Source organism: Oncorhynchus mykiss, chromosome 19 (genome assembly GCF_057628025.1).
Source record: "Oncorhynchus mykiss isolate SJ-2025 chromosome 19, ASM5762802v1, whole genome shotgun sequence".
NCBI classification, from domain to species: Eukaryota; Metazoa; Chordata; class Actinopteri; order Salmoniformes; family Salmonidae; genus Oncorhynchus; species Oncorhynchus mykiss.
The window spans coordinates 72,061,750-72,079,249 of NC_143040.1; the positions used below are offsets into that span (position 1 = coordinate 72,061,750).

At 51.1% G+C, this 17,500-nt stretch overlaps 1 protein-coding gene across 1 annotated transcript in view; it reads left to right on the top strand.

Annotated features, from left to right (window-relative positions):
* The window catches only part of pcnx1 (pecanex 1), an 88,955-nt gene that overhangs the window by 44,223 nt on the left and 27,232 nt on the right, over positions 1-17,500 (top strand). The window contains 9 exon segments of the mRNA XM_090211679.1: positions 345-516; positions 717-827; positions 1,579-1,670; positions 2,001-2,110; positions 2,299-2,404; positions 11,458-11,550; positions 12,421-12,571; positions 13,247-13,388; positions 14,386-14,563. Of these exon segments, the coding sequence (XP_090067805.1) occupies positions 345-516; positions 717-827; positions 1,579-1,670; positions 2,001-2,110; positions 2,299-2,404; positions 11,458-11,550; positions 12,421-12,571; positions 13,247-13,388; positions 14,386-14,563 (1,155 nt within the window).

A 17,500-nucleotide genomic window follows, 5' to 3' on the forward strand; every position in this document is an offset into this window, starting at 1 on the left:
GATCAGATTTATGGATCAGATTTATGGATCAGATTTATGGATCAGATTTATGGATCAGATTTGCGGATCAGATTTATGGATCAGATTTATGGATCAGATTTATGGATCAGATTTGTGGATCAGATTTATGGATCAGATTTATGGATCAGATTTATGGATCAGATTTGTGGATCAGATTTATGGAATTCTACATGGTGGTCTATATTAAAAAGGAACTTTTTTAAAATTTAATATAACAGGCTTTTCACATTTCATATTTTCGTGCACAATTTCTACTTTAAATATCAAAAGACGGTCTCGTGGGGGACCCGACTCTACCACTGCCTCTGTGTCCTGTGTCTCAGGGCCATAATCGTATCATCGCCTACAGCCGACCCATCTACTTCTGTCTGTGCTGCGTGTTGATCTGGATGTTGGACTACGTCAGTGACAGAACCGGTTCAGCCCGGTTCACCTTGTACGGTGTCGCCGTCACCAGCTCCCTGGTTCTGTCCTCTGCCAGGGACCTCGTCATCGGTGAGACTACAGTACACGAACATGTTGAATTGTTTGGATAAAGGGGCCAATCTGATCTTTCCATAATCATGAACCACCTGTATGACACATTTTTAGATATTTTTTGTTGTTGCTGAATATTTTGGCTACTTTGACACAGGGAGGTTTTTAGTCAATTCTGTTCCTGTTTTTTTTTCTTCCCCCCGTTCGTTCCTCTGTAGTGTTCACGCTGTGCTTTCCTGTCGTGTTCTTCGTGGGGCTCCTGCCCCAGGTCAACACCTTCGTCATGTACCTCTTTGAGCAGTTGGATATCCACGTGTTCGGGGGGAACGGTCAGTGAATTAATTGATATAAATTCATTACATGTAGACAGTTACACATTACAATCTAGATGCTCGCTGCTGTCTCACTGCTAAGGTCTGGAGAGGGGAGGGGGGAGGGAGAGAGGGGAGGGGAGGAGGGAGAGGGAGGAGAGGGGGGAGGGAGAGAGGGGAGGGGAGGAGGGAGAGGGAGGAGAGGGGGGGGGGGGGAGAGAGGAGAGGGGGGGGGTGAATGAATTGATATAAATTCATTACATGTAGACAGTTACACATTACAATCTAGATGCTCGCTGCTGTCTCTTTTTTGTAAGTTGTGGGAAACTTAAAACACGTTGTTTTAAACATTCTGACGTGACACACACACACACACACACACACAGAGGGAGGGAGGGAGGGTGGAGGGGGGGCAGGGAGGGAGTGAGGGTTGGAAGAGAGGGGGAGAGGGAGGGAGGGAGGGAGAGAGGGGGAGTGAGGGTTGGAAGAGAGGGGGAGGGAGCGAGGGTGGGAGGGAGGGAGAGAGAAGGGAGGGAGAGGGGGAGTGAGGGTTGGAAGAGAGGGAGGGGGGGGAGGGAGGGGGGGAGTGAGGGTTGGAAGAGAGGGAGAGGGAGAGGGGGAGTGAGGGTTGGAAGAGAGGGAGGGGGAGGGGGGGAGAGAGGGTTGGGTGGGAGAGAGAGGGAGAGATGGTTTTTGTTGCACCAAATGTCCAAACCACTATTGTGATGTGTTGCTGACCTCTTCTTCTCCACCTGCTTCCCCCACACAGCCTCCACCAGCCTTCTGTCATCGCTCTACAGTGTCCTGCGAAGCGCGGTCACCGTGGCCCTGCTCTACGGCCTCTGTTACGGGGCCCTAAAGGTCAGAACCATCCTCATCCCTGTGTTGTTCTGCGGTTCTAACCCCTCTATCTAACAGGAGACCTGGGAACCATCCTCATCCCTGTGTTGTTCTAACCCCTCTGTCCCTCTATCTAACAAGAGACCTGGGAACCATCCTCATCCCTGTGTTGTTCTGCAGTTCTAACCCCTCTATGTCCCTCTATCTAACAGGAGACCTGGGAACCATCCTCTCATCCCTGTGTTGTTCTAACCCCTGTATGTTCCTCTATCTAACAGGAGACCTGGGAACCTCAGCACATCCCTGTGTTGTTCTGCGGTTCTAACCCCTGTATGTTCCTCTATCTAACAGGAGACCTGGGAACCTCAGCACATCCCTGTGTTGTTCTCATTGTTCTGCGGTATCCTGGTGGCTGTCTCCTACCATCTGAGCCGGCAGAGCAGTGACCCCTCTGTCCTGATGTGAGTCTATCCTCCAGGACCTCCCCTTCTATCTGACAACACATATTTCTACATGCAACAACTCCACTATTCTCTGGGACTTGATGACCTTTGACCTTTGACATACTACTCCCTGGACTATATTGGTTTTAACCAGTGGTCTGGACTGTGTTTCCACTGACCTCGTTGCCTTGTCCCCTTTTCCATAGTTCCTTGGTGCATTCCAAGCTTCTGCCCAACATGAAAGAAAAGAACTCAGAAGACCCCCTGTCTGAGGTCCAGGATCCTTTACCAGAGAAACTCAGGGGTTCTGTGGTGAGTAGTTATTTAGTTAGTTAGTTGTCTGAGGTCCAGGATCCTTTACCTGAGAAACTCAGGGGTTCTGTGGTGAGTAGTTAGTTAGTTAGTTAGTTAGTTAGTTGTCTGAGGTCCAGGATCCTTTACCTGAGAAACTCAGGGGTTCTGTGGTGAGTTAGTTAGTTAGTTGTCTGAGGTCCAGGATCCTTTACCAGAGAAACTCAGGGGTTCTGTGGTGAGTAGTTAGTTAGTTAGTTGTCTGAGGTCCAGGATCCTTTACCAGAGAAACTCAGGGGTTCTGTGGTGAGTAGTTAGTTAGTTAGTTGTCTGAGGTCCAGGATCCTTTACCAGAGAAACTCAGGGGTTCTGTGGTGAGTTAGTTAGTTAGTTAGTTAGTTGTCTGAGGTCCAGGATCCTTTACCAGAGAAACTCAGGGGTTCTGTGGTGAGTTAGTTAGTTAGTTGTCTGAGGTCCAGGATCCTTTACATGAGAAACTCAGGGGTTCTGTGGTGAGTAGTTAGTTAGTTAGTTAGTTAGTTGTCTGAGGTCCAGGACCCTTTACCTGAGAAACTCAGGGGTTCTGTGGTGAGTTAGTTAGTTAGTTGTCTGAGGTCCAGGATCCTTTACCTGAGAAACCCAGGGGTTCTGTGGTGAGTAGTTAGTTAGTTAGTTGTCTGAGGTCCAGGATCCTTTACCAGAGAAACTCAGGGGTTCTGTGGTGAGTTAGTTAGTTAGTTGTCTGAGGTCCAGGATCCTTTACCTGAGAAACTCAGGGGTTCTGTGGTGAGTTAGTTAGTTAGTTAGTTAGTTGTCTGAGGTCCAGGATCCTTTACCTGAGAAACTCAGGGGTTCTGTGGTGAGTAGTTAGTTAGTTAGTTAGTTGTCTGAGGTCCAGGATCCTTTACCTGAGAAACTCAGGGGTTCTGTGGTGAGTAGTTAGTTAGTTAGTTGTCTGAGGTCCAGGATCCTTTACCAGAGAAACTCAGGGGTTCTGTGGTGAGTAGTTAGTTAGTTAGTTAGTTGTCTGAGGTCCAGGATCCTTTACCAGAGAAACTCAGGGGTTCTGTGGTGAGTAGTTAGTTAGTTAGTTAGTTGTCTGAGGTCCAGGATCCTTTACCAGAGAAACTCAGGGGTTCTGTGGTGAGTTAGTTAGTTAGTTGTCTGAGGTCCAGGATCCTTTACCTGAGAAACTCAGGGGTTCTGTGGTGAGTAGTTAGTTAGTTAGTTGTCTGAGGTCCAGGATCCTTTACCTGAGAAACTCAGGGGTTCTGTGGTGAGTAGTTAGTTAGTTAGTTGTCTGAGGTCCAGGATCCTTTACCTGAGAAACTCAGGGGTTCTGTGGTGAGTAGTTAGTTAGTTAGTTGTCTGAGGTCCAGGATCCTTTACCAGAGAAACTCAGGGGTTCTGTGGTGAGTAGTTAGTTAGTTAGTTGTCTGAGGTCCAGGATCCTTTACCTGAGAAACTCAGGGGTTCTGTGGTGAGTAGTTAGTTAGTTAGTTAGTTGGTTGTCTGTGGTCCAGGATCCTTTACCAGAGAAACTCAGTGGTTCTGTGGTGAGTAGTTAGTTAGTTAGTTAGTTGTCTGAGGTCCAGGATCCTTTACCAGAGAAACTCAGGGGTTCTGTGGTGAGTAGTTAGTTAGTTAGTTGTCTGAGGTCCAGGATCCTTTACCAGAGAAACTCAGGGGTTCTGTGGTGAGTAGTTAGTTAGTTGTCTGAGGTCCAGGATCCTTTACCTGAGAAACTCAGGGGTTCTGTGGTGAGTAGTTAGTTAGTTAGTTAGTTGGTTGTCTGAGGTCCAGGATCCTTTACCTGAGAAACTCAGGGGTTCTGTGGTGAGTAGTTAGTTAGTTAGTTGTCTGAGGTCCAGGATCCTTTACCTGAGAAACTCAGGGGTTCTGTGGTGAGTAAGTTAGTTAGTTGGTTGTCTGTGGTCCAGGATCCTTTACCAGAGAAACTCAGTGGTTCTGTGGTGAGTAGTTAGTTAGTTAGTTAGTTAGTTGTCTGAGGTCCAGGATCCTTTACCAGAGAAACTCAGGGGTTCTGTGGTGAGTTAGTTAGTTAGTTGTCTGAGGTCCAGGATCCTTTACCAGAGAAACTCAGGGGTTCTGTGGTGAGTTAGTTAGTTAGTTGTCTGAGGTCCAGGATCCTTTACCAGAGAAACTCAGGGGTTCTGTGGTGAGTAGTTAGTTAGTTAGTTAGTTGTCTGAGGTCCAGGATCCTTTACCTGAGAAACTCAGGGGTTCTGTGGTGAGTAGTTAGTTGGTTGGTTAGTTACTTAGTTGTCTGAGGTCCAGGATCCTTTACCAGAGAAACTCAGGGGTTCTGTGGTGAGTTAGTTAGTTAGTTGTCTGAGGTCCAGGATCCTTTACCTGAGAAACTCAGGGGTTCTGTGGTGAGTTAGTTAGTTAGTTGTCTGAGGTCCAGGATCCTTTACCTGAGAAACTCAGGGGTTCTGTGGTGAGTAGTTAGTTAGTTAGTTGTCTGAGGTGCAGAGTCCTCATCCTGAGAAACTCAGGGGTTCTGTGGTGAGTAGTTAGTTAGTTAGTTGTCTGAGGTGCAGAGTCCTCATCCTGAGAAACTCAGGGGTTCTGTGGTGAGTAGTTAGTTAGTTAGTTAGTTAGTTAGTTGTCTGAGGTGCAGAGTCCTCATCCTGAGAAACTCAGGGGTTCTGTGGTGAGTAGTTAGTTAGTTAGTTGTCTGAGGTGCAGAGTCCTCATCCTGAGAAACTCAGGGGTTCTGTGGTGAGTAATTAGTTAGTTAGTTAGTTAGTTGTCTGAGGTCCAGGATCCTTTACCTGAGAAACTCAGGGGTTCTGTGGTGAGTTAGTTAGTTAGTTGTCTGAGGTGCAGAGTCCTCATCCTGAAGTGTTCTGTAGTTAGTGGTTGTTGTAATATTGACTGGTTCTAATCAGGCTTCATTATCGAGTCTTTGTAAATCCACCCCCCCCCCTTCTGTCTCCTACCCCTCCCTCTCTGTCTCCTACCCCTCCCTCTCTGTCTCCTACCCCTCCCTCTCTGTCTCCTACCCCTCCCTCTCTGTCTCCTACCCCTCCCTCTCTGTCTCCTACCCCTCCCTCTCTGTCTCCTACCCCTCCCTCTCTGTCTCCTACCCCTCCCTCTCTGTCTCCTACCCCTCCCTCTCTGTCTCCTACCCCTCTCTCTCTGTCTCCTACCCCTCTCTCTCTGTTTCCTACCCTCTCCCTCTCTGTCTCCTAACCCTCCTGTAATGTCTCTAGGCCGTAGGCCGCCCTCTCTGTCTCCTAACCCTCCTGTAATGTCTCTAGGCCGTAGGCCGCCCTCTCTGTCTCCTAACCCTCCTGTAATGTCTCTAGGCCGTAGGCCCTCCTCTCTGTCTCCTAACCCTCCTGTAATGTCTCTAGGCCGTAGGCCCTCCTCTCTGTCTCCTACCCCCCCCCCTTCTGTCTCCTACCCCTCCCTCTCTGTCTCCTACCCCTCCCTCTCTGTCTCCTACCCCTCCCTCTCTGTCTCCTACCCCTCCCTCTCTGTCTCCTACCCCTCCCTCTCTGTCTCCTACCCCTCCCTCTCTGTCTCCTACCCCTCCCTCTCTGTCTCCTACCCCTCCCTCTCTGTCTCCTACCCCTCCCTCTCTGTCTCCTACCCCTCTCTCTCTGTCTCCTACCCCTCTCTCTCTGTTTCCTACCCTCTCCCTCTCTGTCTCCTAACCCTCCTGTAATGTCTCTAGGCCGTAGGCCCTCCTCTCTGTCTCCTAACCCTCCTGTAATGTCTCTAGGCCGTAGGCCCTCCTCTCTGTCTCCTACCCCTCCCTCTCTGTCTCCTACCCCTCCCTCTCTGTCTCCTACCCCTCCCTCTCTGTCTCCTACCCCTCCCTCTCTGTCTCCTACCCCTCCCTCTCTGTCTCCTACCCCTCTCTCTCTGTCTCCTACCCCTCTCTCTCTGTTTCCTACCCTCTCCCTCTCTGTCTCCTAACCCTCCTGTAATGTCTCTAGGCCGTAGGCCGCCCTCTCTGTCTCCTAACCCTCCTGTAATGTCTCTAGGCCGTAGGCCCTCCTCTCTGTCTCCTAACCCTCCTGTAATGTCTCTAGGCCGTAGGCCCTCCTCTCTGTCTCCTAACCCTCCTGTAATGTCTCTAGGCCGTAGGCCCTCCTCTCTGTCTCCTAACCCTCCTGTAATGTCTCTAGGCCGTAGGCCCTCCTCTCTGTCTCCTAACCCTCCTGTAATGTCTCTAGGCCGTTGACCCTCCTCTCTGTCTCCTAACCCTCCTGTAATGTCTCTAGGCCGTAGGCCCTCCTCTCTGTCTCCTAACCCTCCCTCTCTGTCTCTAGGCCGTTGATCCTCCTCTCTGTCTCCTAACCCTCCTGTAATGTCTCTAGGCCGTAGGCCCTCCTCTCTGTCTCCTAACCCTCCCTCTCTGTCTCTAGGCCGTTGACCCTCCTCTCTGTCTCCTAACCCTCCTGTAATGTCTCTAGGCCATAGGCCCTCCTCTCTGTCTCCTAACCCTCCCTCTCTGTCTCTAGGCCGTTGACCCTCCTCTCTGTCTCCTAACCCTCCTGTAATGTCTCTAGGCCGTAGGCCCTCCTCTCTGTCTCCTAACCCTCCCTCTCTGTCTCTAGGCCGTTGACCCTCCTCTCTGTCTCCTAACCCTCCTGTAATGTCTCTAGGCCGTTGACCCTCCTCTCTGTCTCCTAACCCTCCTGTAATGTCTCTAGGCCGTAGGCCCTCCTCTCTGTCTCCTAACCCTCCCTCTCTGTCTCTAGGCCGTAGGCCCTCCTCTCTGTCTCCTAACCCTCCTGTAATGTCTCTAGGCCGTAGGCCCTCCTCTCTGTCTCCTAACCCTCCTGTAATGTCTCTAGGCCGTAGGCCCTCCTCTCTGTCTCCTAACCCTCCTGTAATGTCTCTAGGCCGTAGGCCCTCCTCTCTGTCTCCTAACCCTCCTGTAATGTCTCTAGGCCGTAGGCCCTCCTCTCTGTCTCCTAACCCTCCTGTAATGTCTCTAGGCCGTAGGCCCTCCTCTCTGTCTCCTAACCCTCCTGTAATGTCTCTAGGCCGTAGGCCGCCCTCTCTGTCTCCTAACCCTCCTGTAATGTCTCTAGGCCGTAGGCCCTCCTCTCTGTCTCCTAACCCTCCTGTAATGTCTCTAGGCCGTAGGCCCTCCTCTCTGTCTCCTAACCCTCCTGTAATGTCTCTAGGCCGTAGGCCCTCCTCTCTGTCTCCTAACCCTCCCTCTCTGTCTCTAGGCCGTAGGCCCTCCTCTCTGTCTCCTAACCCTCCCTCTCTGTCTCTAGGCCGTTGACCCTCCTCTCTGTCTCCTAACCCTCCTGTAATGTCTCTAGGCCGTAGGCCCTCCTCTCTGTCTCCTAACCCTCCTGTAATGTCTCTAGGCCGTAGGCCCTCCTCTCTGTCTCCTAACCCTCCTGTAATGTCTCTAGGCCGTAGGCCCTCCTCTCTGTCTCCTAACCCTCCTGTAATGTCTCTAGGCCGTAGGCCCTCCTCTCTGTCTCCTAACCCTCCTGTAATGTCTCTAGGCCGTAGGCCGCCCTCTCTGTCTCCTAACCCTCCTGTAATGTCTCTAGGCCGTAGGCCCTCCTCTCTGTCTCCTAACCCTCCTGTAATGTCTCTAGGCCGTAGGCCCTCCTCTCTGTCTCCTAACCCTCCCTCTCTGTCTCTAGGCCGTAGGCCCTCCTCTCTGTCTCCTAACCCTCCCTCTCTGTCTCTAGGCCGTAGGCCCTCCTCTCTGTCTCCTAACCCTCCCTCTCTGTCTCTAGGCCGTTGACCCTCCTCTCTGTCTCCTAACCCTCCTGTAATGTCTCTAGGCCGTAGGCCCTCCTCTCTGTCTCCTAACCCTCCTGTAATGTCTCTAGGCCGTTGACCCTCCTCTCTGTCTCCTAACCCTCCTGTAATGTCTCTAGGCCGTAGGCCCTCCTCTCTGTCTCCTAACCCTCCTGTAATGTCTCTAGGCCGTAGGCCCTCCTCTCTGTCTCCTAACCCTCCTGTAATGTCTCTAGGCCGTTGACCCTCCTCTCTGTCTCCTAACCCTCCTGTAATGTCTCTAGGCCGTTGACCCTCCTCTCTGTCTCCTAACCCTCCTGTAATGTCTCTAGGCCGTTGACCCTCCTCTCTGTCTCCTAACCCTCCTGTAATGTCTCTAGGCCGTTGACCCTCCTCTCTGTCTCCTAACCCTCCTGTAATGTCTCTAGGCCGTAGGCCGCCCTCTCTGTCTCCTAACCCTCCTGTAATGTCTCTAGGCCGTAGGCCGCCCTCTCTGTCTCCTAACCCTCCTGTAATGTCTCTAGGCCGTAGGCCGCCCTCTCTGTCTCCTAACCCTCCTGTAATGTCTCTAGGCCGTAGGCCGCCCTCTCTGTCTCCTAACCCTCCTGTAATGTCTCTAGGCCGTAGGCCGCCCTCTCTGTCTCCTAACCCTCCTGTAATGTCTCTAGGCCGTAGGCCGCCCTCTCTGTCTCCTAACCCTCCTCTCTGTCTCCTAACCCTCCTGTAATGTCTCTAGGCCGTTGACCCTCCTCTCTGTCTCCTAACCCTCCTGTAATGTCTCTAGGCCGTTGACCAAGGATGTGTAATTCCAAAACTGTTCTGATGATAATTAAAAATCACAATTCTACTTCAGAAGAATGTAATGCAGATATACCCTCTGGTTCTGGTCTCAGATCTGTTAGTGTTGGCTCACAGCCCATGGTTGTCTGTCTGTCCTCTCCTCCTAACCCTCTGGTTCTGGTCTCAGATCTGTTAGTGTTGGCTCACAGCCCATGGTTGTCTGTCTGTCCTCTCCTCCTAACCCTCTGGTTCTGGTCTCAGATCTGTTAGTGTTGGCTCACAGCCCATGGTTGTCTGTCTGTCTTCTCCTCCTAACCCTCTGGTTCTGGTCTCAGATCTGTTAGTGTTGGCTCACAGCCCATGGTTGTCTGTCTGTCCTCTCCTCCTAACCCTCTGGTTCTGGTCTCAGATCTGTTAGTGTTGGCTCACAGCCCATGGTTGTCTGTCTGTCCTCTCCTCCTAACCCTCTGGTTCTGGTCTCAGATCTGTTAGTGTTGGCTCACAGCCCATGGTTGTCTGTCTGTCCTCTCCTCCTAACCCTCTGGTTCTGGTCTCAGATCTGTTAGTGTTGGCTCACAGCCCATGGTTGTCTGTCTGTCCTCTCCTCCTAACCCTCTGGTTCTGGTCTCAGATCTGTTAGTGTTGGCTCACAGCCCATGGTTGTCTGTCTGTCTTCTCCTCCTAACCCTCTGGTTCTGGTCTCAGATCTGTTAGTGTTGGCTCACAGCCCATGGTTGTCTGTCTGTCCTCTCCTCCTAACCCTCTGGTTCTGGTCTCAGATCTGTTAGTGTTGGCTCACAGCCCATGGTTGTCTGTCTGTCTTCTCCTCCTAACCCTCTGGTTCTGGTCTCAGATCTGTTAGTGTTGGCTCACAGCCCATGGTTGTCTGTCTGTCTTCTCCTCCTAACCCTCTGGTTCTGGTCTCAGATCTGTTAGTGTTGGCTCACAGCCCATGGTTGTCTGTCTGTCTTCTCCTCCTAACCCTCTGGTTCTGGTCTCAGATCTGTTAGTGTTGGCTCACAGCCCATGGTTGTCTGTCTGTCTTCTCCTCCTAACCCTCTGGTTCTGGTCTCAGATCTGTTAGTGTTGGCTCACAGCCCATGGTTGTCTGTCTGTCCTCTCCTCCTAACCCAACTGTCCTCCTGTCTGTCCTCCTGTCTGTCCTCTCCTCCTAACCTAACTGTCCTCCTGTCTGTCCTCCTGTCTGTCCTCCTGTCTGTCCTCCTGTCTGTCCTCTCCTCCTAACCTAACTGTCCTCCTGTCTGTCCTCCTGTCTGTCCTCCTGTCTGTCCTCCTGTCTGTCCTCTCCTCCTAACCTAACTGTCATCCTGTCTGTCCTCCTGTCTGTCCTCTCCTCCTAACCCAACTGTCTTCCTGTCTGTCCTCCTGTCTGTCCTCCTGTCTGTCCTCTCCTCCTAACCTAACTGTCATCCTGTCTGTCCTCCTGTCTGTCCTCTCCTCCTAACCTAACTGTCCTCCTGTCTGTCCTCCTGTCTGTCCTCCTGTCTGTCCTCCTGTCTGTCCTCTCCTCCTAACCTAACTGTCCTCCTGTCTGTCCTCCTGTCTGTCCTCCTGTCTGTCCTCCTGTCTGTCCTCTCCTCCTAACCTAACTGTCATCATGTCTGTCCTCCTGTCTGTCCTCTCCTCCTAACCCAACTGTCCTCCTGTCTGTCCTCCTGTCTGTCCTCCTGTCTGTCCTCCTGTCTGTCCTCTCCTCCTAACCTAACTGTCATCCTGTCTGTCCTCCTGTCTGTCCTCTCCTCCTAACCTAACTGTCCTCCTGTCTGTCCTCTCCTCCTAACCCAACTGTCCTCCTGTCTGTCCCCTCCTCCTAACCCAACTGTCCTCCTGTCTGTCCCCTCCTCCTAACCCAACTGTCCTCCTGTCTGTCCCCTCCTCCTAACCCAACTGTCCTCCTGTCTGTCCTCTCCTCCTAACCCAACTGTCCTCCTGTCTGTCCTCTCCTCCTAACCCAACTGTCCTCCTGTCTGTCCCCTCCTCCTAACCCAACTGTCCTCCTGTCTGTCCCCTCCTCCTAACCCAACTGTCCTCCTGTCTGTCCTCTCCTCCTAACCTAACTGTCCTCCTGTCTGTCCTCTCCTCCTAACCTAACTGTCCTCCTGTCTGTCCCCTCCTCCTAACCTAACTGTCCTCCTGTCTGTCCTCTCCTCCTAACCTGTCTGTCTTCCTGTCTGTCCCCCAGAGTGAGCGTCTCCATTCCGACCTGATCGTCTGCGTTGTCATCGCCGTCCTCTCCTCCTAACCTAACTGTCCTCCTGTCTGTCCTCTCCTCCTAACCTAACTGTCCTCCTGTCTGTCCTCTCCTCCTAACCTGTCTGTCCTGTCTGTCCTCTCCTCCTAACCTGTCTGTCCTCCTGTCTGTCCCCCAGAGTGAGCGTCTCCATTCCGACCTGATCGTCTGCGTTGTCATCGCCGTCCCCTCCTCCTAACCTAACTGTCCTCCTGTCTGTCCTCTCCTCCTAACCTAACTGTCCTGTCTGTCCTCTCCTCCTAACCTGTCTGTCCTCCTGTCTGTCCCCCAGAGTGAGCGTCTCCATTCCGACCTGATCGTCTGCGTTGTCATCGCCGTCCTCTACTTTGCCATCCACGTCAGCACCATGTTCATCGTTCTGCAGGTACAGTAGAGCTCTGCGTCGTTAATCTCTTGCCGTTGTGCCCTTGAGCAGGGCACTAAACTGCTTTGGTGACGTTGTGATGTACCTGGTTTCCAACCTCTTTGGGTGTGTGTGTCAGGCAGTTGAGTTGGAAGCAAAATGCCTGATAAGAAAATTTGACAAAGTAGAATTTTTGTTCTATCACCATGTATAACATATTTAACTCATCTCTCTCTCCCTGTCCCACCATCTGTCTCTCTCATCTACTCACCCCCTCTTCTCTCTCTCTCTCTCTCTCTCTCTCTCTCACTCATCTCTCTCCTCTTTCTCTCTCTCTCTCTCCTCTTTCTCTCACTCACCCCCTCTTCTCTCCCCTCTCTCTTCTCCCCCTCTCTCTTCTCCCCCTCTCTCTTCTCCCCCTCTCTCTTCTCCCCCTCTCTCTCTTCTCCCCCTCTCTCTCTTCTCCCCCTCTCTCTCTTCTCCCCCTCTCTCTCTTCTCCCCCTCTCTCTCTTCTCCCCCTCTTCTCCCCCTCTCTCTCTTCTCCCCCTCTTCTCCCCCTCTCTCTCTTCTCCCCATCTCTCTCTTCTCTCCCCCTCTCTCTCTTCTCTCCCCCTCTCTCTCTTCTCTCCCCCTCTCTCTCTTCTCTCCCCCTCTCTCTCTTCTCTCCCCCTCTCTCTCTTCTCTCCCCCTCTCTTCCTCTCTTCTCTCCTCCTCTCCCCCCTCTCCCTCCCTGTCCCACCATCTGTCTTGCTTCTCTCTCCCCTCTTCTCTCTCTCCCCTCTCTTCTCTCTCCCCTCTCTTCTCTCTCCCCTCTTCTCTCTCTCCCCTCTCTTCTCTCTCCCCTCTCTCTCTCTCTTCTCTCTCTCTCGCCTCTCTGTTGACCACCACAGCCGTTCCTGAGCTACGTGCTGTATTCTCTACTGGGAGCGGTGGGCCTGCTGACACATTACCTGCTGCCTCAGGTCCGCAAGCAGCTACCCTGGTACTGCTTCTCACACCCACTGCTCAAGACCAGGGAGTATTACCAGTTTGAGGTCAGAGGTAAGACTCCCTGAATACCCCACCACCCTGAATACCCCACCACCCTGAATACCCCACCACCCTGAATACCCCACCACCCTGAATACCCCACCACCCTGAATACCCCACCTCCCTGAATACCCCACCACCCTGAATACCCCACCACCCTGAATACCCCACCACCCTGAATACCCCACCACCCTGAATACCCCACCTCCCTGAATACCCCACCACCCTGAATACCCCACCTCCCTGAATACCCCACCCCCCTGAATACCCCACCCCCCTGAATACCCCACCCCCCTGAATACCCCACCCCCCTGAATACCCCACCCCCCTGAATACCCCACGCCCCCTGAATACCCCACGCCCCCTGAATACCCCACGCCCCCTGAATACCCCACCTCCCTGAATACCCCACCACCTTAAATACCCCACGCCCCCCACATACCCGACTGTCTTTCCTGCTGTCAGTTAACCTTTTAGGGGCCATTTTAACAGACCTGCATATTATCCTGATCCAGAACTATGTTCAAGGGGGTTCCAATTCAAAGTGCTTTTTCTTCCAGGAGTAGGATGAGTCTCCGTCTCCGGGAAACTGGTCCCATGTGTAATAGGTTATATTCACAACGTAGCCACGTTGCTAACTGACTGACCGAACCCTTTGTTTGTTTGTTTGTTTGTTTTGTATTGTAGGCGCGGCCCATGTGATGTGGTTTGAGAAACTCCATGTGTGGCTGCTGTTCTTAGAGAAGAATATTCTGTATCCCCTGGTCATCCTCAACGTGCTGAGTGGCAGCGTCAGGGATCTGGCCAGTCCCAGGAAACTGGACACGGAGTGAGTTCTCTGCTTGGCTTTATCTCAAATGCTAACCTATACTGGTTTTAGTGACTTGCCAGCTGGGTCGTTAAACATGCAGTCATAAAGTCCCCTCTTCTTATCTCTCTCTTCCCTCTCTCCATTTCTCCCTCTTTTCCCTCTCTCCATTTCCCTCTCTCTTCCCTCTCTCCATTTCTCTCTCTTTTCCCTCTCTCCATTTCTCTCTCTTTTCCCTCTCTCCATTTCTCTCTCTTTTCCCTCTCTCCATTTCTCTCTCTTTTCCCTCTCTCCATTTCTCTCTCTTTTCCCTCTCTCCATTTCTCTCTCTTTTCCCTCTCTCCATTTCTCTTTCCCTCTCTCCATTTCTCTTTCCCTCTCTCCATTTCCCTCTCTTTCCCTCTCTCCATTTCCCTCTCTTTCCCTCTCTCCATTTCCCTCTCTTTCCCTCTCTCCATTTCCCTCTTTCCCTCTCTCCATTTCCCTCTTTCCCTCTCTCCATTTCTCTCTTTCCCTCTCTCCATTTCCCTCTCTTTCCCTCTCTCCATTTCTCTTTCCCTCTCTCCATTTCCCTCTCTTTCCCTCTCTCCATTTCTCTTTCCCTTTCTCCATTTCTCTTTCCCCTCTCCATTTCTCTTTCCCCTCTCCATTTCCCTCTCTCTTTCCCTCTCTCCATTCCCCTCTCTCTTTCCCTCTCTCCATTTCTCTCTTTCCCTCTCTTCATTCCCCTCTCTCTTTCCCTCTCTCCATTTCTCTTTTCCTCTCTCCATTTCTCTCTCTTTTCCCTCTCTCCATTTCCCTCTCTTTCCCTCTCTCCATTTCTCTTTCCCTTTCTCCATTTCTCTTTCCCTCTCTCTTTCCCCTCTCTTTCCCTCTCTCCATTTCCCTCTCTCTTTCCCTCTCTCCATTTCTCTCTTTCCCTCTCTCCATTCCCCTCTCTCTTTCCCTCTCTCCATTTCTCTTTCCCTCTCTCCATTTCTCTCTTTCCCTCTCTCCATTTCCCTCCCCTCCTTTACAGGGTTGGAGCGTTGATGATAACAGTGGCAGGTCTGAAGCTGCTTCGTTCCTCCTACAGCAGCCCCACCTACCAGTACATCACAGTACTCTTCACCGTCCTCTTCTTCACCTTCGACTACCGCAACCTATCAGAGACCCTGCTGCTAGACCTCTTTCTCATGTCCATCGTTTTCAGCAAGGTAAGGGAGATGTTTTATTAGGGCAAGTAGAGCCGACCCCATTTAGTCGACTGGTCGATTTTGTTTGGTGAGATTGTTTTAGTCGAGCAGTGGTTAATGTATACAACAACAACGATGGTACAGGAGACTGATTCACGCCAGTCTGATTCACGCCAGTCTGATTCACGCCAGTCTGATTCACGCCAGTCTGATTCACGCCAGTCTGATTCACGCCAGTCTGATTCACGCCAGTCTGATTCACGCCAGTCTGATTCACGCCAGTCTGATTCACGCCAGTCTGATTCACGCCAGTCTGATTCACGCCAGTCTGATTCACGCCAGTCTGATTCACGCCAGTCTGATTCACGCCAGTCTGATTCACGCCTGTCTGATTCACGCCTGTCTGAGTGGATTAATCCATTATAGAGGCCTGTCTGAGTGGATTAATCCATTGTAGAGGCCTGTCTCAGTGGACTAATCCATTGTAGAGGCCTGTCTGAGTGGATTAATCCATTGTAGAGGCCTGTCTCAGTGGACTAATCCATTGTAGAGGCCTGTCTGAGTGGATTAATCCATTGTAGAGGCCTGTCTCAGTGGACTAATCCATTATAGAGGCCTGTCTGAGTGGATTAATCCATTGTAGAGGTTTGTCTCAGTGAACTTATCCATTGTAGAGGCCTGTCTCAGTGGACTAATCAAATCAAATCAAATTTATTTATATAGCCCTTCGTACATCAGCTGATGTCTCAAAGTGCTGTACAGAAACCCAGCCTAAAACCCCAAACAGCAAGCAATGCAGGTGTAGAAGCACGGTGGCTAGGAAAAACTCCCTAGAAAGGCCAAAACCTAGGAAGAAACCTAGAGAGGAACCAGGCTATGTGGGGTGGCCAGTCCTCTTCTGGCTGTGCCGGGTGGAGATTATAACAAAACATGGTCAAGATGTTCAAATGTTCATAAATGACCAGCATGGTCGAATAATAATAAGGCAGAACAGTTGAAACTGGAGCAGCAGCACAGTCAGGTGGACTGGGGACAGCAAGGAGTCATCATGTCAGGTAGTCCTGGGGCATGGTCCTAGGGCTCAGGTCCTCCGAGAGAGAGAGAGAGAGAAGGAGAGAATTAGAGAACGCACACTTAGATTCACACAGGACACCGAATAGGACAGGAGAAGTACTCCAGATATAACAAACTGACCCTAGCCCCCCGACACATAAACTACTGCAGCATAAATACTGGAGGCTGAGACAGGAGGGGTCAGGAGACAGGAGACTAATCCATTGTAGAGGCCTGTCTCAGTGGACTAAACCATTGTGGAGGCCTGTCTCAGTGGACTAATCCATTGTGGAGGCCTGTCTCAGTGGACTAAACCATTGTGGAGGCTTGTCTCAGTGGACTAATCCATTGTGGAGGCCTGTCTCAGTGAACTAATCCATTGTGGAGGCCTGTCTCGGTAAACTAATCCATTGTGGAGGCCTGTCTCAGTGGACTAATCCATTATAGAGGCCTGTCTCAGTGGACTAAACCATTGTGGAGGCCTGTCTCAGTGGACTAAACCATTGTGGAGGCCTGTCTCAGTGGACTAAACCATTGTGGAGGCCTGTCTCAGTGGAATAATCCATTATAGAGGCCTGTCTCAGTGGAATAATCCATTATAGAGGCCTGTCTCAGTGGAATAATCCATTATAGAGGCCTGTCTCAGTGGACTAATCCATTGTGGAGGCTTGTCTCAGTGGACTAATCCATTGTAGAGGTCTGTCTCAGTGGACTAATCCATTGTGGAGGCCTGTCTCAGTGGACTAAACCATTGTGGAGGCCGCGGGGATGACACATCAATATCACCAGAAGTAAATTTACTGTTACCATCATTTCTAGTCTACAATGTTTGTTTGGTTATGGTAATTTATGTTAATTCATTCAGTATATTATTATTCCAGTCTTACCGTTGTCTTTGTAGGAGTGGACACGTTGTTTACACAGCGAACAACCTATGCTACGCTTGTGAGGAAATAGTTTCGGTTTATTTCATTCCATTTATTCATTGTCTTTTTGTTTGGAGCGCTCCTGTCAATCTTGAGTAAGGACACACACCTGATTCCGCATATAGAAGTAGGACTGGTCTACCTGTGTAGGGGACTGGTCTACCTGTGTAGGGGACTGGTCTACCTGTGTAGGGGACTGGTCTACCTGTGTAGGGGACTGGTCTACCTGTGTCGGGGACTGGTCTACCTGTGTCGGGGACTGGTCTACCTGTGTCGGGGACTGGTCTACCTGTGTCGGGGACTGGTCTACCTGTGTCGGGGACTGGTCTACCTGTGTCGGGGACTGGTCTACCTGTGTCGGGGACTGGTCTACCAGGCCTGTGTGCAAATGGAGACCTATAAATGTGCCCATTTGGGGATCTGATAGTATTTCTGATTGTCTTAACTCATCACTGTGGAACTTCTCAAAGTCATGTTTTCATCGCCTCAAACAGCAAGTAAACAAAGTGTTTTTTTCCATCCATTGAGAGTGACAATAGTTCCCCCAACGTGGCCTATTTGAAAAACATTTCCAGCTCTCTCCCTTTCGATAACCACTCAGCATGAACGGGGGGGAAACGATGTCATGCTCTGAAACGTCATGAAATAGGCCTACCTGATTACTTCTTATTCTTTGGGCAAATAGCCTACAGCCGTGTCTGTCTGTCCAGAGCTCACTGGCCCATTTGAGCTCACTGGCCCAAATAGCCTACAGCCGTGTCTGTCTGTCCAGAGCTCACTGGCCCAAATAGCCTACAGCCGTGTCTGTCTGTCCAGAACTCACTGGCCCAAATAGTCTACAGCTGTGTCTGTCTGTCCAGAGCTCACTGGCCCAAATAGCCTACAGCCGTGTCTGTCTGTCCAGAGCTCACTGGCCCAAATAGTCTACAGCCGTGTCTGTCTGTCCAGAGCTCACTGGCCCAAATAGTCTACAGCCGTG